Raw genomic sequence first — 26,213 nt, 5'->3', positions numbered from 1 at the left:
TCATCAATGCTTTTATTTCATTCTAACGCTTTTTGTCCCCACCATGAAAATTTTGATTTATTTAATGCAGCTTCTTGACTTAACATCACTTTGATATAATAAATCATTTCTGCATACTCACTTTCAATTTCTTCAATACAAAAAATTATTGATGATTCAGAAAGTTCATGGATAAAATTTATTGTTTTAATTACCATTTGACAATATTATACACATGCAAACTTTTGGAAGAGAATGTTTCTTGATGAATAATGCAATGTAGAACACAAAACATATTATGAAAATTTTCTTCTTTCAGTATATTTCTTAATTTTACAACTACACTATTTTTTACCAGCCATAGTAGCTGTACCATCACTTGCAAATAAAACCATTCTGTCTCAATTTAATTTATTACAGTAACTATAGTTTTTATTTCATAGAACATACTCTGTGCAACATTTTTTTCTTTCATACAAATTATTTCCAGTAATTCTTCAAGCATTTCAAATTCACCAGTAACATTTTGTATGAAAACAGCAAGCTGTGCTACATCTGTAATGCCAGTAACCTTATAAACTGTTATTAGGAATGCTGCAAAATGTATACACATTTTCATTTAATCAACATCATAAATCACTAACAATTTAGTTAATTTGTTCTGCTACTGTGTTCGCAGAAAACCTAATATTTTTTTACAATTGTTGTTCATCAGAACAAAGAAGTTCAGCAAATTTAATCAAATAATATTTAATGAATTCACCATTACTACATGGTTTTGATCTTTTTGCAATGATGTGTGCAAAAGTTAAACTTGCATCAACTATTGCTTCAATGGGTTTATTTGCTTCTGTAAAAACATTTTGTTGTTGTTGTAAACCAGATTTTGAAAAGCGTAACTTTCCTTCCCTCAGTTTACTTTCCAACGTTTCAAATTTTTCTTTGGGATCTGCTTCATAATGATGACATTTCACATTTCATCTGCTCTTCTTTTTTACTTCAAGTCCATTTTGCGACCACAAATTGATATTCCCACACTTTTAGACATGCAAATTTTAACAGATCAAGTGTCAACTTACACATATTTGACAAATTTCTGCAGTCCTCTAGTAAGATGATAAACTCTGAATGCATAACTTCTATAACATACAATTCCAAGTTTCCTTTGAAATATGCAAGGATCTGTTAAACAAAACTATTGAACTAATTATGATAAAAAATGAAAATTTAAAAAAACATCAAAGTTACTTATATGTTATCTGCGACAATGAAAGTCAGCAGAGATCCCATCAAAGTTGTGCCGACCATTCCTGCAGTATTCTGAAGGAATTAATACTTCTTTATAATGTAAGGTATACAGTACAAAGTCCGTAATCTGGACTCATCAGGACTTCGACAATTCCAGATTAGGGTTTTTTCCAGATTATAGATCATCAATTTAAATCTGGTAAGATGGCATGCAGAAATTATACAATTAAAAATATGAAATAAAGAACAATTATGATCTAAAGGGTATCAAAATTTACAAAAAAAAAGCTTAATATTTGTTTACTTTATTAAATATTTCTTTCAATGTAAGTTGTTTAAGATGCTTCCACAAAAAATTCAAAAAGTTCCTTTTTCTTGTGTCATTTATAGTGGACTTTCCAATGCCATACTTCTCGCATAATTTTGAGACAGATAGGCCTTTATCCATTTTTTGTAGCCATTCCACATTTTGTTTAACAGACATTGAAACATGCTTTCGCTTTGTAGATCCTTTGGCAGCTCCAGAATTGGAAACTCTTTTTGACATAATCGAAAGTTCAAGCTTAATTTTTATAAAATTGTTCTAACAGTCTGCAAAAAATAATAAGCCGGATCCAATTAGAAGATTAAGGAACAGCGCAATCTGTAACATTAACTGAAATGCCTTAGATAATTTTAGCCTAGCTTATACCATCCGTTATACATTAAACATGCATGCATAAATGCATAAGCACGTAAAGTTTGTAGCTTTGAGGTCTGGATTATAGATCACTTCGGATTATGGACGTCTGGATTACAGACTTTGTACTGTATTTTAATTTTACAACAGTCATTTTAAGTTTATGCCACTTCCCCATCACTTCTAGCATCAGCTTACAATTTCTTACCAGCATGAGCTTTTAAAATTGCATTAAATTCAAATGAGAAGTAGAGTAGTATTTAAGTCAAGTTCCACTGACTTCACCAGAAAGAGTTAGGATTCCTGAATAGCGTGCATTTGCCTTTTGACTACGCCTCTCTAAACTGTAACCATGCTCGGCCGTATTATGTGCCTTTTGATAGTTTTGCTGGCTAATTTAATATTATGAGCCAACTATTTAGTTTAGAATTGTGTTAGCTTCAGCTGAATCTCTTTAGTTAGTTCTTATTTCTGACATTTTGAGTTCAAGCCCAAGTGGAGGCTTTGCTGTATGCCCTAAGAAAGGAGTCCACTGTATATCTTTATTTGGTGCAAATAAAGGGTTAATTAACCCATTTCGGGTTTACATTTCTGTTCTTGGACTTGAGCAATTATTTGCTTAGCCATTCATTAGGTTCCTCAACACTTAGTTTAATAGAATAAAAGTGAGAAACCCTATAATATAATAAACAATCTGTATTCAACCAACTTCATTTTTTTCTTTGTAAAAAGACTTTTGTTATAATCTCTGATTTTACTGGAAGCTCTCTTCTGAATGCTATGAGTACAAACCTCTCGGGGGTAAATGTTTCAGTTTATTACTGTTTTATCGCCCATGTTCAGCTGACCATTATTTGTCCGTTTCTGATAGTAGAATCCTATAACCTTGAATGTAATTCACTGTTGTAACTTTGTTCTACAAAAGACAGGTCCTAAATTTTAATCTCCCCTCCCCCAAATGCTAAAAACATATACATCGATAACTTAATTTATATATTTGTTTATTAAATCAAAAGATAGCTTATCCAGAATCAAACAGGGTCAGATATAACAAAAGCAGAGATGTTATTATATGAAACTTATCAATAATAGATGCTAAATTATGCTGCATGGCAACAGTTTCATGATCAGTGGGATAATATGTAAGTACCAAATCAAATTTAATGAAAATTACCTTTTATCAAAAATAATGAAAATGAACTACTAAAGCAATGACATACATGAAACAGGGTACAGTAAAAACTCAACTATCTCACATTCAACTAAGCAGAAGGCTCAAATAACAAGAATACACTGGTGTGCAAAAATTAAGGACGAAGTCGAAAAATTAGCATATCAGCTGAACAAAGAGGCAGAGCAAACAGAAAGACCAATCAGGAGATTAAGTAAGGTGATGTATGGTAGCACATGCGCAGATATGCAGGTAGACGTAATGGGGGAGTGTCTGAGTAGTATAAAGCATGTTGTCGGGTGTAAGATCAGTATTTCTGGCAAAGAGATTGCACGCCATATAGCAGTTAAAATCACACCGAGTTGCTGCCTCAGAAATGGCGAATAATCAATCTGTTAGACGACATCTGGATGCTTTTACCCGACGTCGAATCATTGGGAAGTTGGAGGAAGGCCGCAGTGTGACAAGTGTGGCTGCAGAGTTCGGAATTGCTCACAACATCGTTTCACGACTTTGGAGACAATTTCAAACTACAGGAACAGCTATCCGGGGGTCTAGTAGTGGTCGTCCACGAGGAACCACACCCGCAGATGACCGGTATATTGCCTTACAGGCCAAAAGAAACAGGCAGCAGACAGCGGGAGAAATCGCTAGACACACGACACAGGCGACTGGACGACCGATATCCCGTTTTACCGTGGCCAGAAGACTGCACGGTGGTGGTCTGTTTGCACGATGCCCTGTACGGTGTGTACCTCTAACATCTGCCCATCGGAGAAGGCATTCTCTGTGGTGCTGGGAACACCGGAATTGGAGAGACAATGAATGGGGACGAGTACTCTTTACAGATGAGAGCAGATTCAGTCTGAGTAGTGATTCTCATCGCATACTCATCTGGAGAGAGCGGGGAAGCTGCAATCGTCCCTCGAACATCATTGAAAGGGACAGGTATGGAGGTGGCGGTGTTCTCGTTCAGGGAGGCATCATGCTTGGTAGTTGTACAGACCTTCACATCTTCGATGCAGGTTCAGTCAACGGGACCCGTTATTGTAACAAGATTCTTCTTCCATATGTGCGTCTTTTTAAAGGCGCTATGGGTCCACAGTTCCTTTTCATGGACGACAATGCACCATGTCATCGCACAGTAGCTGCCGAACAGCTCTTAGAGAGTGAGGATATTGAACGTATGGATTGGCCAGCACGATCTCCAGATCTCATGTATGGGATTTTCTAGGAAGACGCTTGGCAGCTCGTACCTTACCACCAGTAACGATTCCGGAGCTTCGATTGGCACTGCAAGACGAATGGGCAGCAATGCCTCAACAACTCATTGACAGCCTCATTCTCAGCATGGGCAGACGCTGTGAAACCTGCCTAGCAGTCAGGGGAGATCATATCCCCTATTAAAGACCGGATGTTTCTTGCTGGACACCCATCACAGGGATGTTTCGGCCTTCAGTCGCATTGCGTTCCATGCTACTTTTTCAATAAAGCTTCTTTTTATCCCTCTGATTTCTCTTTTAGTAAGTGTTGCTTACATCACTCATGTCCTTACATATTGGGGATCTTACGGTATTAAATATGTTGATTTGGAAAGCTTTTGTACAAAGTTATATTGAAAAAACCGTCTCGTCCTTAATTTTTGCACACCAGTGTATATGTGATGTACCAGCTTTTGTCGTAGGTTAAATTATCAGACGATAAGTTTTAAAAAAGAGGATGCATTTATTATATTTCAGGAGAAAATAGCAGTTACAAAATCAGATATCCGAAGTAGATAAAAAGAATTACTAATAACTTTTTGTATGAAGTTTACTGCATCGTGACATTTAAGAAAAAGCCCCGATATTCCTCTTGCGAGTCCTTTTATAGCCTCTGGAAAGGCGGAGCTTCCAAGAAATGACGTCAGCCATTCCAGTTCGCTTTAAATATCTCCAGAACATTCTAAAACTGTATGTGTAGAAAGGCGGGAAAAACAGCTTGACTACGGGGCTGTGATTTTATTCCACGTACTTTCAAATAAGAGAACGTCGCCATTAAAAATGAAAAGAACATACAGTTAGAATTTTAAGTGTACTCTTGACTATGGAATTTTATTATTACAAATATATATCAAGTTCTTTGCACTTAAAACAAGTTCTTTGCACTTTTATTCAACTCAACAGCAATATCGCAAAATAATTTAATTTTTAAATGAGCCTATCTTTAGAATTTCCCTTGCACAGTCTCGCGCGCTGGAGATAATCCCCCCCCCCCGGTACACTGTTGCATTGCTCGCTTTGGAATCGTTGAGTTTGTTAATAAAAAATTCGTTAAAATGTTATGAAATAAGGAAGGAACAGCGCAATCTGCAACATTAACTGAATTAGATAATTTTAGCTTAGCTTATACCGTCTGTTATACATTAAACGCGCATTCGTAAACGTATTTTGCGCACGCACACACGCCTATTCGCAGCCGTAATGGTCAATGCGACGCGTGCGCAGAAAGTTTGTAGCTTTGATGTCCGGATTATAGATCATTCCGGATTATGGGTGTCCGAATTAATGACTTTTGACTGTATATTGTATGTTGTCGCCAACAAAGTCTGCTTGGCGAGATTTGCGCCAGCAAAACGGAAAAGTACCAAAATCTTATATAATTTTAAATGTAGGCTTTTGATATTCAAGTTGGTAATAAATAAAATTAATGTTTTCATAATTTTAGAGTGGAAATTTTTTCCACTCATGTGGCATTTTAAACGTGAATTCCCTTACTTATATGCTCAACTATCTGAAATTTTTAAGTATCCAGAAATCAGCATCTCTCAAGCTTTCCAGACGGTCAAGATTTCACTCTTCTAGTTTAAAATGTCAGCAGTTTAAAAATAAATTAATAGTGCTGAAATTACAATCCAGTATTCTACTCAACTATAAATAATTAAATATTCTATTTGGCTAAATATTTTATAAGATATCACAGTATTAAGTGAAAAAAAATTAAAGCAACTCACCATTATTCACTGAATACAAGCTAGTAATGACATACAATAGGAAGATTATTACAAAAAGCAGCACAATATGACATATATCTGAAAAAGAAATATACAGATTTTTAAATGGTTATCAGATATATAGAAAACCAAACTTTATATTCATTCACACCATTTTTTTTAATTTCAGTTTTCAATTCAAACTGAAGGCCATGGCAGAATAACAGATAAAAAAAGTTTAGTTTTTATAATTTATATTTTACAGTATTAGACTAAAATATTTATTACATGGTAGGATAAATATTTAGAAAACTATAATTAACTTGAATAAAGAAAAGATTATTAAATCTATTTTCTAAAACAAAAATGGCATTCATTACTTTAATGAAAAAATTTATAAACATTAATTACTTTATACATAAACTTATTTTTGCTGATTTTATTTGGTTGAAAATTCACAACTGTCAAAATGAATAAATATTATTGTTTATGATAGCTGAGTATTTTTCTTATCCCACATTACAAAAAAATTCAAATTAATCTTTAATCACATAGTACTAGACTGAAATTTTAGAACAAATGGTGGAGAAGCAATTGTATCTATTGATATTTTCAATAATTTTTCTTGAATTTTTTTACTAGAAAAATTTTTTATTTTGTAAGGTCAATTGTTTTTTATCAGAAATTATCTCACAGTGACAAATATCACATTTGATGACATATCCATATCATAACAGGTCTTCCTACCTATTCTGTTAGCTGTTTTTTATTTACTTTATCCATTTTTCAATTTCTGTACAAATAATTTAAACAAAAATTATAACCATGCAAGAAAATAAAATATTAGCATGAAAGATAAAATTAGCAGCTGAACTAGTATTAATTTACTACTGCCTTTCATAACAAGTTGACGTTCCCATGTTAGATTGGCATAACAGCTACTGAAAGTGTTAAGCAAATTCTTCATTTCCTTATCTATAATGTATTGTTAATCAGTACAGTCAAAAGTCGTTAATTCGGACACCCATAATCCAGAATGATCTATAATCCAGACCTCAAAGCTAAAATCTTTCTGCGCATGCGCCGCGTTGACGCATGCTCAGAAGCTTTTACTCGTGCATGCAAGACATTTACGACTGCGCATATGCGTCTGCGCAAGCACAGAATACGTTTTCGCGTGCGCGTTTAATGTATAACGGACGGTATAAGCTAAAATTATCTAATTATCTATTTCAGTTAATGTTGATGATTGCATTGTTCCTTAATCTTCGAATTGGATCCGGCTTATTATTTTTTGCAGACTGTAAGAGCAATTTTATAAAAGTAAGCTTGAACTTTCGATTATGTCAAATAGAATTTCCGATGCTGGAGCTCCCAAAGGATCTAGAAAGCGAAAGTATGATTCGATGTCCATCAAACAAAAAACGAATTGCTACAAAAAATGGATAAAGGTATATCCTTTGTTTATCTAACCGTTCCGAAATCTGTTTATCAATTTCACGCTGCTCTGGGGGGGGACGTCGCGGCACGCAATGAACTGGAAGTTTATCTGTCACCACTATCGTTATCTTCAGGGCAGATGTTTTTATTTTTTCCGGCTTATAATTCCTTACTAAATGTAGTATTTAATCTTGATGTACTCCATCTTTGATATGATTTAACTCAAATTCCTCATCATTATAAATATCACAAATACAAATCAAATAGTTTTCTGGTTGCAATTTTCTAATTTCGGCTATGCATAAGGTACGCATGCGCATGTTGAAAGAAATGTTGGTACTTTTCCGTTTTGCCGGCGCAAGCGATAAAGTCGCCAATAATGGTACAACCGATGCCAAACGGAATATTCTCGCTGGTAACCTTTTACGCCTCATTTTCCAAACAAGTCACAGCTTTTTCTTATCAGATTGATTGTTTCTTTCAATACTGGCATATAATTACATAAAATTTTAATCAGATAGTTCAGTTTTATGTCTAAAGTCATTTTCGGTAATTAGGTCAATTAGGATGCAATCACAGCGCTTACCCGAAGCCGAAAATATAGAAAAGAAAAGTCAAGGGTTAAATTCATCAATTCTAATGAGAATGCATTAGTGAAGTAAAGCACTGCAGTTTTACATAATTTCTGAGTAAGCTATTCGTACGCATTGAAATATTTCTTGCATTTAAACATGTGTTCCAAATTAAGATTTAACTTGAAATTAATGTAGATAATTACGGAGAGCATTAGATTTTTGTAGAGTAGTTTACGTGAGAGGAGATCGCTTGGAGTCACGTGATATGAACCGGCGAATCGGGATGTTGAACCATGAAAGCATAGTAAATTCTTAAATTAATGTCTTTTTACAAATTTATTGTCTTTATTTATTGGCTTTTTATAAAGTTTTAAGCAATATTAAAATGTTTATGCCTTCAAAAAAAAAAAAAAAAAAAAAAAAAGAATTCTTAGAACTAAAATTTTTTATGTGTATACTGTATGTTGTAGCCAATAAAGTCTGCTTGGCGAGATTTGCGCCGGCGAAACGGAAAAGTACCGAAATGTTTAATAAAGTAAACAAATAAATATTAAGCTTCTTTTTTTGTAAATTTTGATACCCTTTAGATCATAATTGCTCATTATTTTATAAATTACGGTTTCATATTTTTAATTTTATAATTTCTGCATGCCATCTTACCAGATTTAAACTGACGATCTATAATCCGGAAAAATCGATAATCCGGAATCGCCGAAGTCCTGACGAGTCCGGATTAAAGACTTCTGACTGTATAATACATATACTGCCATAAGCTGCTTTTCAGTTTTTTTTTTTTCAAAAAACTTTTCTATACGCAGTACTGATTTGAACTACCTAAAGTGAATCGAATTGAGCAAATACTTTACCAAGTACATGGTCCAAAGAGGCCTTTTTAGTGCATCATGCAAGAAGGATCATGATGGTCTCTCAATATGCCCCTATTGTTCGCGAGACATAATGGAAGATGAAAACATATCTCCCTCATAAAATTTTTAAAAAAATTACACTTATAATTAAAAAGTTCACAATTTTTTGAAAACTATAAAAGAATTTTAATTTTTTAAATAAATTCACTATTGAAATGTATGCTGCTTGATTTTCAAATAAAAATCCACAAGTTCTAAATTTCTTCTGATAGCTTTCTTATCTTAACAATATTCATATGTCACTGTTTAATTTATAAATAAAAGCTGCTAGAAATTATAACTGTATTCTTAGGCAGATGCATATGGTTTTTAAACATATTTAATTTCTCAACTTAGGTTGATCACTAATATAGCCATGATTATATGTATGCATATATACTTTAACAACAGATCTGCTCATTTTGATAGTTTACATATAAAATCGGGTAGGAAAGAGATGAAAATGCACAGGTTAAGAAATTAGAGCCGCATTTGGCCCACCAGCCATATTTTGTCCACTGCTGATCTAAGCTACATACTTGATTCTGTAAAGTTCCATCATGGTATAATAAAACAGCACAATCAAAATAGTATTTGTTTTTATGTTTGTGTTCACAGAGCTATCACCGATCTAATCAACAACTGAGGTTGAATTAACTATAGCAAAGGGTATACAGTAATAGAACACAGCCAACAGAAAGAGTAAATGCAAAATTCCTGTTCAGATGCATCAAAGTGGTTTAAGTGCAAATTAAAGGGAGTATCAGCTTTGACAATATTTACAACAGTTTGCTCACATTTGTGGAATGTTTCTTGGACTGTAATTTCAGGCTTTCAAAAAATTATACTAGATCACAGTAAATACATCTAATAACTTCTGAATAAATAATATGATGAATAATATCAATGACTAAATATTTACATATAATAAATTAATTAAATAATTGGGGAGAGTGCAGAATCACCCACTGCTTGGCGCGTTTTTAAGAATTGCACATACTCAATATCCATGTACACATCGAGCTATTTTCACTTAAAAAAACATCCCAGAATTGCACAAAGATGGCATTGCGCACTCCCTTGACTTTATCCATGTACACATCGAATTATTTTCACTTAAAAAGTCAAAGAAAGTTGACAGAAATCCAATTCTTCTTACTTTTGTAAAAAGCGCCAAACAAACGTCAAACAAAAAAGTGGGAGATTCTGTACTTTACCGAAATAATTATTTGCATAAAATGTACTTATTTGTAACTTACGACTAAATTTGCGGGAAGGAAGGATAAACAGGAACTTCGAGAACATACTTAGATTCCTACAGAAATCATAACACTAAATAAAAACCAAGATAAGGCTATTTAAATGTTACGCTTTTAAAAAATTAGAAATCGGCGTTTCATCTTAAAAGCTCATTTTTAATTCAAGTAATTATATTTCTTCCGATTGCATTAAATATGAACCTATGTCAGGGAACAGAATTCATCGGATTTTGTTATATACGATATAAAAAGAATAATATCATTTTCTTTTGCTAAAAAAAGGAAATTATCAGCTGAACAATTTTCTCCATCACTTCATGCATAAACAAAACTGAAAGTACACAAAGTAAAGCAGTTGCCAACTTTCTCCTGACAAACTAAAACAAACTTAATTCGAATCAGATAAAATCATATAATTTTAAAACATTTAATTGCATATAGATTTTTATTAATAATTCAGATAATTATAACTTTTATATATCCAAATATTAAAGCTATATTTTGCAGCTTCGTTTGTCGATATACTATTGATTAAGCCTCATGTGTTTCTCATGAAAATGTTTCCGTCAGGTTTCTGGCGGGAGGCCGGTGTAAAATGAATTGTGTTTCTTTTTTGTTTTGTAGTGTTTGTTTCGTCGTTAGAGTAAAAATTGCTCTTTAAAGCTAAAGAGCTCTGAATCCTTAATTCGATTACATGACGGGAATGTTAAACTATGAATATTTTGTGGAATATTATCATACAATTATATGTATTTTTGCTCTTTCTTTTTCCATATTAATATTTATATTGTATTATCATGGAGTCTTTTATAAAGTAGAGGTGAAAACAGCACGGCCACCTTTTACCAAAGACACTTTTGTAGTTTATAAATTCACACAAAATTACACTGAATCTAGAGATTTGCTAACTGAAGTACAAAATATAGCGCCGGATTTTGATTCCTTTTCAATTTATCATGAAAATTTTTATGTAAGAATTTGTCATATTTCTTTCAGTCGTAGATATTTTTGTATTGTGTTCGACCTTAACCTGTATTTAAATCTAGAACTAGAAATTTTTCATACACTTTTCCTGTTCACATTGCAAATTTAAAACTGAGGTGCTTGACTTCTTAGATAAAACATAAGTGTTTGAATTTATTATTTAAACCTGACATATTAAACATACTATCCGTGAAGTGCAGAATCGTTCACTATATAATTTGGTGCGTTTTGTTTGACGCTTTTTATAAGAGTAAGAAGAATTGAATTTTTGTCAATTTCCTTTAACTTTTTAAGTGAAAATAGATTGATGTGTACATGGAGAAAGGATAAAGTCAATTCAATTGCAATTCTCTGATGTTTTTTCAAGTGAAACTAGGTTGATGTGTACATGGATACCGAATTTGTGCAATTCCTAAAAATGTGCCAAGCAGTGGGGAATTCTGAATTTCCCCCTCTAGTATATTCATTAGTTCATTCAGTTTATATTTTAGGTATGATTTTAACATACTGCTTGAAATAAAAAATATGGTAAAATCCTAGTATACGGTGCAGCCTTGGCGCGATTTTGAAAATTATCGCCAACACCAAAAATGATCCAAAAGAACGTCGCGATTTTGAAAATTATCGCTCACACCAAAAATGATCCAAAGAACGTCTATATACTAGACACTAATATTATGTGTGTATATACTATATATAACTATATATATTCTTTGAATGACCCGTTTATTACTCATCGTACATGTCCCGTTTTTACTGATCATCATAAAGTCGCCAAAAGTAGCCAAATCCCGTGTGCACCGGATACTAGGATTAAACCAAAAATATTTTGTTCCCTTTTATCCATAAATGGTTTAATCCTAGTATCCGGTGCACACGGCATTTGGCGACTTTATGATGAGCAGTAAAAACGGGACATATACGATGAGTAGTAAACAGGTCATTCAAAGAATATATATAGTTATACATAGTATATACACACTATAGTGTATAGTATATACTATGTATATAGTGTATATACAATGTATATACACTATAGTATATAGTATATACTGTGTATATAGTGTATAGTACATATATAGACGTTCTTTTGATCATGTTTGGTGTTGCCGATAATTTTCAAAATCGCGCTAAGGCTGCATCGTATACTAGGATTTTACCTCTGTAAATATAATTACAAGATTTATTAATCTCTATTTTTATTCTTGTGACCCTTACATATGAAATTTTGACAAGCAGTGATTTTTCTACTACAGATAAAATTGGGATTTCAGTGTTTGAATGTTTAAAGACTTTATTCCAGATACGAAGTGATGAGATAAAGTATCTCTTGCCAGTATAATTTAAGGTAAAATTGATGAAACAAGGAGAGTCCTTGAAATTTTTTACTTAAGACTGTCTTCAGAAAAAAATGAATCTTATATGACTTCTATTATATAGCATCTCATTAGACATCATTGTTAGACATAAAATTATATTATGTCTCATATGACAGGATTATTAGAAAAAAATTCATTTTAGGTTTCTCTGCAGCCAAAATTATCTAGAAAATGTCTTCACAAATTAGATTTCCTTAGGTATTCCATATTTCTAAAATTAGTTAGTTCTGGTTAATGATCCCAGTTCTAATGACTTTACTGTCAGTTCACTCTCATGGTTGAAAAGAAAGGGGTAAAAGTATATTTATGGGTACCTCTTGGCGATTTAGCGACGTATCCTAGGCATTGCACACTTCCTTTGATTTTATTCATGTACACATCAACCTAGTTTTGCTTCAAAAAACATCAGAGAATTGCATGAACTTGACATTGTGCACTCTCTTGACTTTGTCCATTTACACATTGAAATATATTCACTTAAAAAGTCAAAGGAGTACCCAATTCTAGGTAAAAGTATATTTATGGAACAACATTCAACTACTCAGGTTACCATAAATGAAACAACAACTCCGAAATAATACAAGGGGTACACCCCTCAGTCTAATCTAACCAAGAAGAGTTCTGGTTAACTTTTAAAACATAGATGTGCAAGTTTACCCATAGCCAGTTCTTGTCGTACATTATTAGTTTCTTTAATATTTTATCTTCAGTGTGTTCCTTTTGTTATATTTGATAATCATTTCTTTTGTACTTTTTCAGCAAACCAGAAGTCAAGTAGGATCTTCTGTTGGGGTGGTTTTGCCAGAAAATATTGAAGAAAATTTATATCGCAAGCTAATTCAAGCAGGTTATAAAGTTGCTATATTCCCAGCCATAGATTTTGCTGTCGTTGCATCATTTCCATACAAAAATCAATATTCCTTGGTCATTGCAGTTTACAGAACTTATCCTAGACTAAAGCAATATATAAAGGTAGGAAAATAAATGTTTTATGTTTATTTATAAAAGTCAAAATATATCTGAATATTAAGGCTTGCTTAAAAACACAATAACATAAAATAATTGATAAAAATTTTAACTTTCTTATTTAGGTTAAAAGAAAATAATTATTAAAGGAACTATCTAATCATGGTGAGCTTCCCTCATCCGTAGCACTATTTGACAGTTATAAAAATATATAAATACAGATATAAAGACAGTAAAAATGTACAAACATGTGAATAAAAAGTAAAATATGTAACAAAATTAAAAAATATGTATAATACGAAATTTTGTCTTGTATTTTACATTAAATTTTTTCTGTTTTGTCACATAAAGTTAATTTTTTTAATTGTGTAGAAATAATTATGCCATAAAATGCACACTATCACTAGCATATTTTACATTAGATTAGTTTGTAGTAGATGTGCTTCAACTTTTCATAAAAAATTAATAAAATTTTGTAATTTATATAAATTTTATCTGCTTCTACAGGAAAACATTTATTATATGGGAGAGCATAAATATATCTTATATAGAAGAAGATTTTATTTCCTTAAGGTTCCATTCAAACGGTGGTATAAATGTCATAGAGGTATAATTTACGGCTATAGTATCTACAGCTTTTCCACTCAATAGGTTTCTCGCGTCATGCTAAATTACGCTATTATACTAAATTGGCATAAAGTTGAAAACTTTGAACTTTATGCCAAAACCCCTAAACCAGTTTTTGTGACCTAGCAAAGTCTGATTACGTAGCAACAAAGTTCAGCTTAAGCCAGTTACGACATTTATACCACCATCTGTGAAAGGAGCCTAACCCTCCACGTAAGGCTTCTGCAATTTGAGAAGGCTTATCAAGTTGGTTTGCTACTACAATTCTTGTGAAAATCATGTGTTTTACCTTGATTTCAATGTGAATCCCGCTCTTTCTTCATGCAGGGTAAAATTGTCTTAGGTTTCATTATTTGAATGATAGATGGCTCTTCTGGATTCATTTCATTGTAAAAATTGTTGGTTGATCTTTGGATTATGGTAACTTGGCGAAAATTTGGCGACCAACTCTGCTACAGCAACCCTCTATTTTTTTTTCGCCGCCATTTTGTCTTCATGAAGTAAAGACATGTTTCTTTTCTTTTTATTTACTGAACACCTTTTCCAACAATCTACTAGCCGAATTACACTTATGATAGAAATTTTATGTAACAAAACTGCTTAATCATGACAAATATTAACTGCAAAATTGGAAAAAGTGCACAATAGCAAACTCCTTGCGCATTTTTCAGAATAGCACATACACATAAACCATTTACACGTCGACTTATTTTTACTTAAAAAAACATCCCAGAATTCCACAAAAATAGCATTGCACACACTCTTAACTTTATCCATCTACACTGCTATTTTCTCATAAATTACAAAAATTTGCACGAAAATGCAAAAAAATTCAGTGAATCTTTAAACTCGGTAAAAAGCACGGTACAACTCTAATATACGCCCTAATTTCACCAAATGTGGCGATATGTGTTCTGCGCTGGTTTTTGGCACGATTGCGTGTTCTATGGCAACCCTGTTGACGTTGAAAAATCTTTCGCTGGAGCTCGTTGGTTCGCCTCTGTGTCTGAGAAGATGGGAGGGAAAGATAAAATGGTAGTTGTTGAATTGAAGTTCGGCAAAAGGAAATATGATTGTGGCTATCCTGTTGAGGGGTAGTGGGTATTTGGAAGTGTGGAAAGAGGGTCTGGGAGATTATTTTTAATGGCATTGCATGATAGAAGTAGGGATTTGTGATTTTATTTATTTGTGAACCATAGTATAAATTTTCTGGATAGTGTGTCTGGCTGTCGTGTAAATACGATAGTGATTACGTGGCGGTATGAAATTTATATTTCTGTTATTCGAAAACGCATTAATTCATACTAAGTGCATTTTATTTTATCCTTGTTCTTATTTTGTGGAATGCTATGTTCATTGGTTCTTTAGTATGAATTTCTGTCGTTATTGTTGTTTTTTTAAATTGTTTGAAATTTATTTTAGTTTATTTTGTTGTTTAGTGTCTAGACTGTACAATTCATAGATGTTTTTTTAAGTTGAAACAGAACGCTGTGTACATGGTATTATTTGAAATTTATTGTTGTTATGTTATTTTATTAAAGCGAGGAGTGCGTAGATTGTAGATTCCTTCCTTGCCTAAATTGTGCAATTCGTAGAATTTTTTTTTTAAGTTTAAACAGGATGCTGTGTACATGGTATTCTTTGAAATTTGTTGTTATGTTAATTTATTAAAGCGAGGTGTACGTAGTTTGTAGATTTGTTCGTTGCCTACATTGTGCAATTCGTAGATGTTTTTTTAAGTTAAAACATGTCGCTGTGTACATGGATTCTTGTCAAATATTTTTGGTTAGAAACTTTACGATTTTGCTATCTAAATTTTTTGTTTTTGTTTCAGATTTTTAGCTAAATTGTGTGTTCAAAACGTAGTTTTTGCATGTGCGAAAACCGCGTTTTTGGAGACATTTTAGGCTAAAAGTTCAAAATGTAGACAAAAAATTTAGATAGTAATATGGCAGCATGAAGTTTCTCGCCAAAAATATTTGGCGAGAAATTTGGCAACTTGAGGGCGCATATCAGAGTAGTTCCAAAAGCACATATATGAAATTACCTGATCACGAAAAATATATACCCTTTCCAAGGATGAACATTTCCATGTATAAAATAAATAAAATATCCAAAAACTTTTACCTCTAAATTATCTATTATATTATAAACGTCACCAACGAATTCATACCGCAAACATTAAAAATAATTACAAATACTTAGTGTCGAATATTTAAATTATTTCCATACACGTTTACTTCAACTGAAACGTATACCAAATTCCTACAAACATAAAATTCACAAAATAACTATCATTTAATTAAAATATCACTAAACCATGTACACGTCGACTTATTTTTACTTAAAAAAACATCCCAGAATTGCACAAAAATGGCATTGCGCACACTCTTCACTATATCCATGCACACTGCTTTTTTCTCATAAATTAGAAAAATTTCACGAAAATGCATGAAAATTTTCTGAATCTTTAAATTTGGTAAGAAGAACATATATGAAATTGCCTGATCGCGAAAAAGTATATACCCTTTCCAAAGATGAACATTTCCACGTATAAAATAAGTAAAATATCCAAAAACTTTTACCTCTAAATTATCTATTATATTATAAACGTCACCAACGAATTCATACCGCAAACATTACAAATGGTTACAAATACTTAGTGTCAAATATTTAAATTATTTCCATGCACGTTTACTTCCACTCAAACATATACCAAATTCCTACAAACATATAATTCACAAAATAACTATCATTTAATTAAAATATAATTAAATTCAAAAACACTACTTAAAATATAAATAAGCACATACATTAAATTAATAAATATTAGCTTACCATTCAACCAATTCTTTTGAATTATCAGATAAACGCATTAAAAATTTAGAGTTCATTTTAGACAGCGCCATGCAATCCGAAAATTAATCAACACTACTTCACACAACACACAATGAAGCTTAATAAAAAATAATATACTGCTACAGATATTTTTCCAAATCCCCCCCCTTTTCCGATTAAAGAAGTGTAATTCCTCCATTAATATCGCATGACATATCTCATGATCTCTCATTTCCCTCACACAACATAATAATGCTTAATCGGAACTGAGTACTTCTCACATTATTACCAAAGTCCTAGGTAAGTAACCTTTATCGCCTCCAAAATGTCACCAAACTACCAGTTACCATATTCCAAAGATCAGCCAAATTGTTTAATTTAATAGTAAAGATTTCATTGTTTATGTAAAAGCTTTGAATTTGTTACCAGAACATCCCAGTGATGTTCTGGTAACAAATGGCTAGCATGGGCTGTATATTTCAGAAACGGAAAGTATGAAAAATCGAGCCATACGAGGAGGGTTAATTATGCACAAAATAACATTTTAATGAAATGAATGAATATTGCAGGCCTACAGACTTTGTGCACACCCTATCATGGAACTTTATACCAAAGATACAGTCTTCTTTATTGCTCCACTGTCAAAGCAGTTTGACTTTTATGCAGAAGAAGCCATTCCAGAGTATGAAGAGAGTACCTCTGAAGAAGAAAATGAATTTTCTGATGACTTAGAATATTCCAAAAGTCGTTATCATCACAGTTCATTGAAAAGTCAATGCTACTGTGATCCATTTTTACATTCTTCATCTTGCGATAGGCGCAAGCGAGCCTTGTAAGTCTCAATTTATGATTTTTTGACTGGAATGGGAAACATTATACTTCAGGATTCTCATCCACATTTGTATGATAAAAAATACAGTTATTAATGTTGACAAACAGTGTTGTAACAATTTTTAATTTAGAATTTTGATACTGGCAAGTTTAGCCCGTTCATACACTTAATCGTGTCAGTATACCTATTTAAAGTCTGAGATAGATACGGAAGTTAATTTGCTTTAGAAAATGTTTTTTTTTTTTTTTTTAAATTTTGAAGCATAAAATGCATAGGTGGATTGTTTTAAATTTGTTCTAGTTTCTAAAAAATTAAAATCAAGTCATTTTTTGCTTTTAAAATGCTATGTAACGTTCTTTTCGAAGTGTGACTCTCAGTATTTTTATCTATTTGTTTTAATTCATGTAATATGTGAATATGTAATACAATTTTGGAAATGAATGATTTGTGGGGTTATGTGAATTGCTTTACTAACATTCCATTAAACTAGAATTTTATCATTTCATAAGCTGATTCATCTGTTTATATCTTAACAAATTCCAGCTACAAATGAAACACACACATCCCCAGCCAAAAAACAAAACAAAAAAAAAAAAAAAAAATTGCATGATGTTTTTGTCAATGACCGAAAACGTCTAATCAGAAGAAAAGGAAACTAATATAAAATTTTAAAAGCAGACCCCCAAAAAATCATTTTTTCCGCTCTTGAAAAAGAGAGATGTGTTAGATACTCCTCAATATTAGTAGATTTTTATTTAAAATCTGCATCAATCTAATATTACTTTCGTATCTAATTTTAAATAGAAATTTCTTTTACCTCAATGAAATATTTCTTGGAGCAATTCCATGTGCCTGATTTATTTTAAGTATAGTTAAGAAAAGACATACTACAAAATAATGAATATGAATTGTATACAGAAGTCATAAAAAAAAAGGTATATTTTCATTGTATCCTGAAATTATCTGTAAACAATAAAAGGATTATTAGGTAAATCCAGAATATTGTTATAGAACATTTCATGTTTTTATCTATTAAATTATTTTATTTATTATTTCTGAATTGTTAATAAAGATTATTTCTTAATAAGCATGTACGATGTCCTATTCAAAAATATTGCATTTTAATGTATTAATGCATGAAAATAAATGTGTCTGATTTAAGAAACTATTGTTAAAAAAAAAAAAAAAAAAAAAAAAAAAAAAAAAACCTTTCTTAATAGCAGTTGGTACATTTCCACTAGTGATTATTTTATGATACAATTTCTAGTCAGTAGTCAATATTAGGAGAAGTTGCGTAGTATCAAAAATAAAATTGTTCGTAAATGGCAGTTAGGCTGTTATATCCTAGACGTCTTTAAAGACCTTGTCTTTTCAAAATCTCCAGTAAAAAAAGGTGACTGAAGTGCTATTCGATGACTGAAATTAGAAAATTGTTTCCATACTTTGTTTATATTTAATTGCATATACTTTTTTTTAGTAATGTGTGACCTATTATTAAGTTAAAATAGAAGACTGACTCTCAGCAAATCAAACAATACTATGTACTTTTTTTTTAAATGATGCCATTTTATGTATTTTTAGTGTAGCGAGTGTGAGAGGATTGTGTGGTCATGCCTAAAAATAACAGATCTTAGGTCCTCATCACACATACTTGAAAGAAGTACAATGTCAAGCAGCATTTCTGGCAGTGGTTAATCTTTGGATAATGGTAACTTGGCGATTTTTTGGCGAAAATCTGACGACTAGCCCTGCTAGTTTTTGTTTGGACGCCATTTTGTTTTCACGAAGTAAAGGCATTTCCCCCCCCCTCAACATTTTTTTCCCAACAATCTGCTAGCCGAATTACGTGTATGCTAGAACTTTTATGGAACAAAAGTGCTTAATCATGACGAAGATTAGGTGTGAAATTGGATTTAGTGACGAAGATTAGGTGCAGAATCGCAAACTGCTTGCGACGTTTTTAAGAATTGCACATACACGGTATCCATGTACACATCGACCTATTTTCACTTAAAAAACATCCCGGAATTGCACAAAAATGGCATTGCGCACACTCTTGACTTATCCATGTCCTAGCTAGTAACCTTTATCGCCTTACCAATATGTCGACAAACTACCTGGTACCATATTCCAAAAATTAGCCCTGGCAGTTTTTTTTTAACACTTTGACTGCCAGGGGGGGGCTCACCGTGACCAGCACTCGACTTGGCTACAGCGCCTTGGGTGCCACCGGCGACGCGACCAATAGTGAAATACATTATTAGAGTAAATATTGATACTGATAAATTTTTAAATGGTACCATTGTTACTATAATGGGGTGAAGAATGATAAATGGTAAAAATTTTAATTATAAATCGCAATAATGGTCTACAGCATCTTGGGGGTCACTGGTAACCCCCACCACGAAAAATGCATTAAGCACAATTATATAACTCGTATTACCTTCTGTAGATAATATTTCAACATAATAAACATTGCGTAATAAAAATTTCTAGTTGCGGTCATGGGCAAACCACGTCAAATGCATGCGGCAGTCAACGTGTTTATGAACTGATTCATTCGTAAACTTTTTTAATGTTAAAAATGTAAATTTGTTACCATAGTAAGTAAAAATAGTCTTTCATTTATTGCCATAAGTGTATAAGGAAATTCAGTATAGTAAATCTAGGATATGAAAAGACATCTTGAAATTTAAAAATGATTATTATTGTATTTTATACATTTGCATATTTCTATGTGAAAACTGCTATCAATTATTGATGTCATATAAGTTTTCAGATCCTGAATGAATTGCATAATAGATACGTGGGTAACTCAGAAATTTTTTAGTCAGGGTCAGACAGAAAAAAATATATATATATATTAAATGTGTAAATATAAACTCTTTTATGTCCACAAAAAGTTACTTTCAATGAGGTTGTATTATTTATAGATAATTTATGGCAATGACTTCAGTTTATCTATTGCGGAATAAATTTTTGAAGAAAGGAAAGCGGAAGTCGAGCGAGATCACTATTACTTTATGACTTTCTGTACTTTTAGTGTTTTCTGTGGTTTAAGTGGGACTAAATCAAGAGGAATGCCTTTAATGTCTAAGTTAGCATATGGAAATGAAATTTCATCTCATGCCACTGTATTCAGATGGCTTACAGAATTCCAGAGGTCAAAATTCTCCCTTAGATGAAGAATACAAAGGAAGACTTTTTGTCAGCTGTAATATCATGCAAAAAGTGATAATTGTTATATCTACCAAATGATACGAAAGAAACTTAAAATTTAATCCATGGTTATACATAAAATTTTTCATATAGCTCTGCATGTGTTAAAATTAATTTGCTGTTGAATACCCCTTAAATTAATAGAACACCAAAATGCACAGAAGTCAGAATCGATAAAGAAATCCTAAAATTACTTAATGATGAGCCCTGCATTATTTCTAAAATCATAACTGGTGATGAAATGTTCATCTGTTTTTTGACATTCTAACAAGCTAAAAAAGTAAAGTGTGGGTGTTTGAACATGGCCCCCAAATTAATAATAGTAAAAAGATAAGGAGCAATGAAAAAAATTAATCTATATCAAAATTTTCTTCAGAAGTACGTGGTTGGTTAAAGCCATAAAGTTAGAAGGACAGGAAACAGTTGCAGCTAACTGTCACCAAGTATCTTCCGAAATTCAGTAAGCGAAAATTAAGGGACTTCCACGATCTTCTCATTCAACAAGATTGACAACTGAATTTCCTGAGCAAAGTAATATAATATACACTTTATTCACCTTGTAGAGTCATTAGGATTTTTTTAGAGACAGAAAAGATGAAAAATTAGCAACTGCCTTCGCTGGGAATCGAACCACGGACCTCTGAAATACCAGCTCAGTGTGCAGAACCACTACACCACGAAGGCTCGCTAGGAAAGTGGGAGAAATACCTTATATACTCCCCTTTTTAAAGGGCGACTAGGGTTTTAGGAGACCTAGTCACCAAATCCTGGGTGCGGAGAATCATCATCCACAACCCTTTTAGTTCGAGCATCACTTGTAGAGACATTAGGTTAATTGGAAGCGGAAAGGAGGAAAAATATGCAACCGCCTTCACCGAGAATCGAACCACGGACCTCTAAAATACCGGCTCAGTGTGCAGAACCACTACACTACAAAGGCTCACTAGGGAAGTGGGAGAAATACCTTATAACCTGATCTTGCTATGTATGACTTTTGGCTATTTTTAATTTAAAATAAAATTTGCATAGCCATAGTTTTCATTTTGAAGATGAGATTGATGAGGCTATAAAAGCATATTTTTCATAGCTTCCAAGAAATAGATATCTTGAAACATTTATTGAGAGAATTTATCCTGGAAAGTGCATTTATAATGGAGGGAACTATTTTGAACTCTCCTACAGTTTATTAAGTTTAACTTGTACCAATTGGCTGTACCTAAAAAATTTCAGAGTGACCCTCGTATAATTGTTTAGGTGAACGTGCCACATTTTTTTACTAGTTAATTCCCAATAATCTAGTCTTCAAAAGTACTTTTAAGCCTTAAATAATTGTTAATGTTAATTTGTAATATTAAAAATTATTTTATTAAAATGTCCTTTTAAATGCATTTAACCGCTTCCTTTACAAAATTTTTTGAAAAAAATTGCAAAAAATCATCACATTTTTTTATTTTATTATTAAATACAACAAAACGAAACAAATCAAAATATGTAGGTTTTAAGTTGAATTTTTAATTTTTTGAAGGTGTAAAAGCATTTATTTTTAATATTAGTTTACTATCCCGAGTTATCTCGGGCAAACGAAAATAGTTAAATATTAATCTTTGTATGATTGTTTTTGAAACAAGGGACAGCACAGAGTGATACCTGACATTCTACACTGGTATCTGGTCTCTTTTCTTACTGGCTTACCGCTGGAATCTCTTTCACAGGAGCACAGAGTGTGCACTGTCTCGTTGGATTTGATTTTTTCCTCCCCCCCCCCACCTCTTCATAATCGCTATCTGAAAAATCATCGCTTTTGCTATCTTGCATCATCGACATTATTTTATTTTTTTCCCCCAACGCATGCATCCTTCTTTATATATTACTAATCCACAAGCCAACGTATACTATACAATAGGGAAACACGCGACCAGTCCCTCCAAAAGAATCGCGCAACCAGGAAGATTTGGCAAACTGCCAATCAAAGCTGAATATTTCCTCCAGACCGAGTAAAATCATGATAAAAGAAATCGTACTAACAAATTCTGCTTTGCCCGAGTTTTCTCGGGATAATAATTAACTGCAATATATACGAACCCGAGATAACTCGGGATAATCAGGCAAGCGGTTAAAAAATAATCTGGGCTATTATATTGTACTCAGCATGTACAAGATGTGTCTTGTATGCTGTGTATTCAACAGGAAGTACAAAACTAGAAACAGATGTTTTGATGCAAATATATTGATTATTTTTGTCAATAACCACTGAATATAAGCTTTGCAAAAATTATCATTCATATAAATAAGATCCATATTTATTCAATGAATTGCTTTTTCAGTGTGTTCAGCTTTATGATGTTTCAATTTTGTGTTTGATGCAATTTCATACAGTACAGAGTCTGCAATATGAAATAATCTAGTATCTAGACCTCTAGATCACATGTTTTTTTCCTTCTTCTTCTTTCAGGATTTAGAAACCGTAAAAGCAGGTGTGGTGTAAAAAACTTTTTTTGTTTTGCATGTAACTAACTAAACCTTCTGTATTTCATTTCAAACACCTACTAGCTGGGAATCACACAGTGGGCAATAATTATATGTTGATTCATATTGGCATCAATCATGTCTTTGAACAGGGGGGGGGAGTTAGTATTTTTCTATCTGACTTGTGACAATAAGTGAAGGCCTATGTATTTTTAGTGGGATGTTGCTGATAGTTGTTTTCTTTTATTGACATGGTAGTGGAAAAAAAAAAGGAATTCTATTGTGAGGAACTTAAATTTGGTAAACATATTAAACTCTGTTGTTTCTTAACTTATTTGAATAATTTTGATTCTACTTATTATTTTTTGCAGGCTATTAATACACTCATGTCCAAAATTATCTTTACTTGCATAACATCATGGATTTCTCAGAAACTGTGAACTGTATAAATTTGTGTGGAATGCTACATAACATCATAGTGCATAAATACAAAGGAAAAAATTTTAAAACTTTGCATTTGATATAAAACTGTAGCATCAAACTATAAAAATGGTGATAATGTGTTATAAGGAGAGTTGAGAAGCAAAAAGAAGAAAGCATAAGTCGGAAAAAATTAGGGCTAATAAATTTAATGTTTAATGTGATCACCTCTGACTTCTACTCACATATCACAGCATGTTTTCAGGCTGAGGACCATCACACCTTCATTACCAAAATGGTCACTTCCCATAACATTCAAAGGAAAATTTCACGTTCCTAATTTCTTCTAGATGTAAACATATGTAAAATCAGATATTCTAAACTTTGGCTCATCAGTAATGTGGACATGGGACTATTTGTGTGCACTCCAGTTTTGATGTTCTCTGCACCAATTAAAGTGATCTCTCTTTTGTTGTAAAAACAGCAAAATGTATACTCTAAGCTATAATATACATAAATTATGAATGTCTTGACTTATGTTTTTTTCCTAAAGTGCGGAAATTTCTAGAGTTTTGTTAATTTAAGTCTAATGGGGCAGCCAGACATATATTCTAAAGTTTTAGATAAGTTACTTTCAAATAGATTGTATCTTCTAGATGTAAACACATGTAAAATCAGATATTCTAAACTTTGGCTCATCAGTAAAGTGGACATGGGACTATTTGTGTGCACTCCAGTTTTGATGTTCTCTGCACCAATTAAAGTGATCTCTCTTTTGTTGTAAAAACAATGTATACTCTAAGCAAAATGTATACTCTAAGCTATAATATACATATATTATGAATGTCTTGACTTATGTTTTTTTCCTAAAGTGCGGAAATTTCTAGAGTTTTGTTAATTTAAGTCTAATGGGGCAGCCAGACATATATTCTAAAGTTTTAGATAAGTTACTTTCAAATAGATTGTATTATTTTTTTTAGAATAGTTTTGCATCATCAAAACAGTATGAGTTTACACTAGGCCGCTCTGTGGAAAAGGCTGCTTATGATCTAGTTATTATTATTAGCTCGCAGAAGTTCCATGTAGCTCCTTCAATGTCTCAGGAGCCTTTGATACCTAATAGATGAGAGTCTTTGTTCTCCATCTGATGAAATTCTGATATCCCCAAAAATATCTGCAGAATCTTTCTTAGTTATTTTAATAAAAGGTTATTAAATTTGCAAGTTAGGATATTTGTATTGAAAGAATGGTTTGCAAAGAATACCCACAGATTTCTGCTCTGCTACTTTGGAACTCCATAATGTATGGACTGTTAAAGAAAGTGTCCAGATGGTATAAGAATGCTTTATTATGCAGATGACATTTCCATCTTATTCTTTGCTTCAAATTGTACAGCTATCGAAGTGCTATATGTGCTGCAGAGCAGATATAGAATAACCTTTTTGAAATATGTGCTAAATTTTCTGAACAGCAGTCAGATATTCAAGAATTGTTTTAATATTTTAACATAAATTCTGCTATGTGTGAAAGATTATGGGAGAGCATATCTGTAGATATTTTACAAAATCTTGGCATAATTTATGGCCAATTACTATATTTCATGATAGTATGGTGATGATAGCTGTGAATATGAAAGTTTTTAGATATCATAAGTAAAAGGTGAAGTAATAAATAGTGAAATCAGTTGTAGGATTTTTGATCCAAAAAATATTGCAACAGATAGGGGAAAAGTGATGGAGAAGTTTTTGAGAATGAAAAGATTTCAACTGACAGTTTATTGAGAATTCACAACATTGCAATTATAGCATTTGAACAGTAGAACTTTGTAACTGAACAAGAAATTTATGTCTGTCTATAAAATTAAAGTATTAGCACAACAATCAAAACGGTTTAAAGAACTTGTTGATTATTATAGACACATGTTACAAAAATTTCAGTGGACTGTATTTTAAAATCACTTTATTTACTTTCATTTTGAAAACACTCACTACACTTTTCAACTCTATTCTTTCAAATTGTTAGAATCCAAAATTTAAAATTAAAATCGCTTATGATTTCGATGACAACTTAAATCGTTTTCTTCTTGATCACGCTGCCACAATAGCGCTTATAATTAGGTACGGAATGGAACTTGTATTGAAAGAAATGTATAATGAAAGAAATAAATATTGAGCTTTTTTTCTAAATTATGATTTCTTTAAGTTTACAAATGCTTCATTATTTCATATTTTTAATATTATACTTGCTGCATGTCT

General features: G+C 32.1%; 2 protein-coding genes across 5 annotated transcripts in view; one reads left to right on the top strand and one right to left on the bottom strand.

The window, feature by feature from the left end:
* The window catches only part of LOC118193487 (protein O-linked-mannose beta-1,2-N-acetylglucosaminyltransferase 1-like), a 171,380-nt gene extending 160,816 nt beyond the window's left edge, over positions 1-10,564 (bottom strand). Inside the window, exons 1-2 of the mRNA XM_035364591.2 lie at positions 10,228-10,564; positions 6,070-6,147 (exon numbers count right to left, since the gene is read on the bottom strand). Of these exons, the coding sequence (XP_035220482.1) occupies positions 6,070-6,147; positions 10,228-10,273 (124 nt within the window). The 5' untranslated portion in view covers positions 10,274-10,564. The remainder of the gene's footprint in view (positions 1-6,069; positions 6,148-10,227) is intronic.
* A 247-nt stretch (positions 10,565-10,811) lies between these two features.
* The window catches only part of LOC118193486 (testis-expressed protein 264 homolog), a 29,579-nt gene continuing 14,177 nt past the window's right edge, over positions 10,812-26,213 (top strand). The window contains exons 1-4 of one of the 4 annotated variants that reach the window (XM_035364589.2): positions 10,812-10,976; positions 13,350-13,562; positions 17,591-17,853; positions 23,910-26,212. In XM_035364589.2, the coding sequence (XP_035220480.1) occupies positions 10,941-10,976; positions 13,350-13,562; positions 17,591-17,853; positions 23,910-23,952 (555 nt within the window). In that variant the 5' untranslated portion in view covers positions 10,812-10,940 and the 3' untranslated portion in view covers positions 23,953-26,212. Of the gene's footprint in view, positions 11,198-13,349; positions 13,563-17,590; positions 18,946-23,909; position 26,213 lie in introns of those variants that run through there. The other 3 variants (XM_035364587.2, XR_015040137.1, XM_085812564.1) reach the window with 3 other exon arrangements.

The sequence above is a fragment of the Stegodyphus dumicola genome, chromosome 3, assembly GCF_044657685.1.
Source record: "Stegodyphus dumicola isolate Sdum_Otavi_A_Nest chromosome 3, ASM4465768v1".
In the NCBI taxonomy this organism is placed as follows: Eukaryota; Metazoa; Arthropoda; class Arachnida; order Araneae; family Eresidae; genus Stegodyphus; species Stegodyphus dumicola.
Note: the sequence above shows the minus strand (reverse complement) of the source record. Positions and strands in the feature narration are given on the sequence as shown.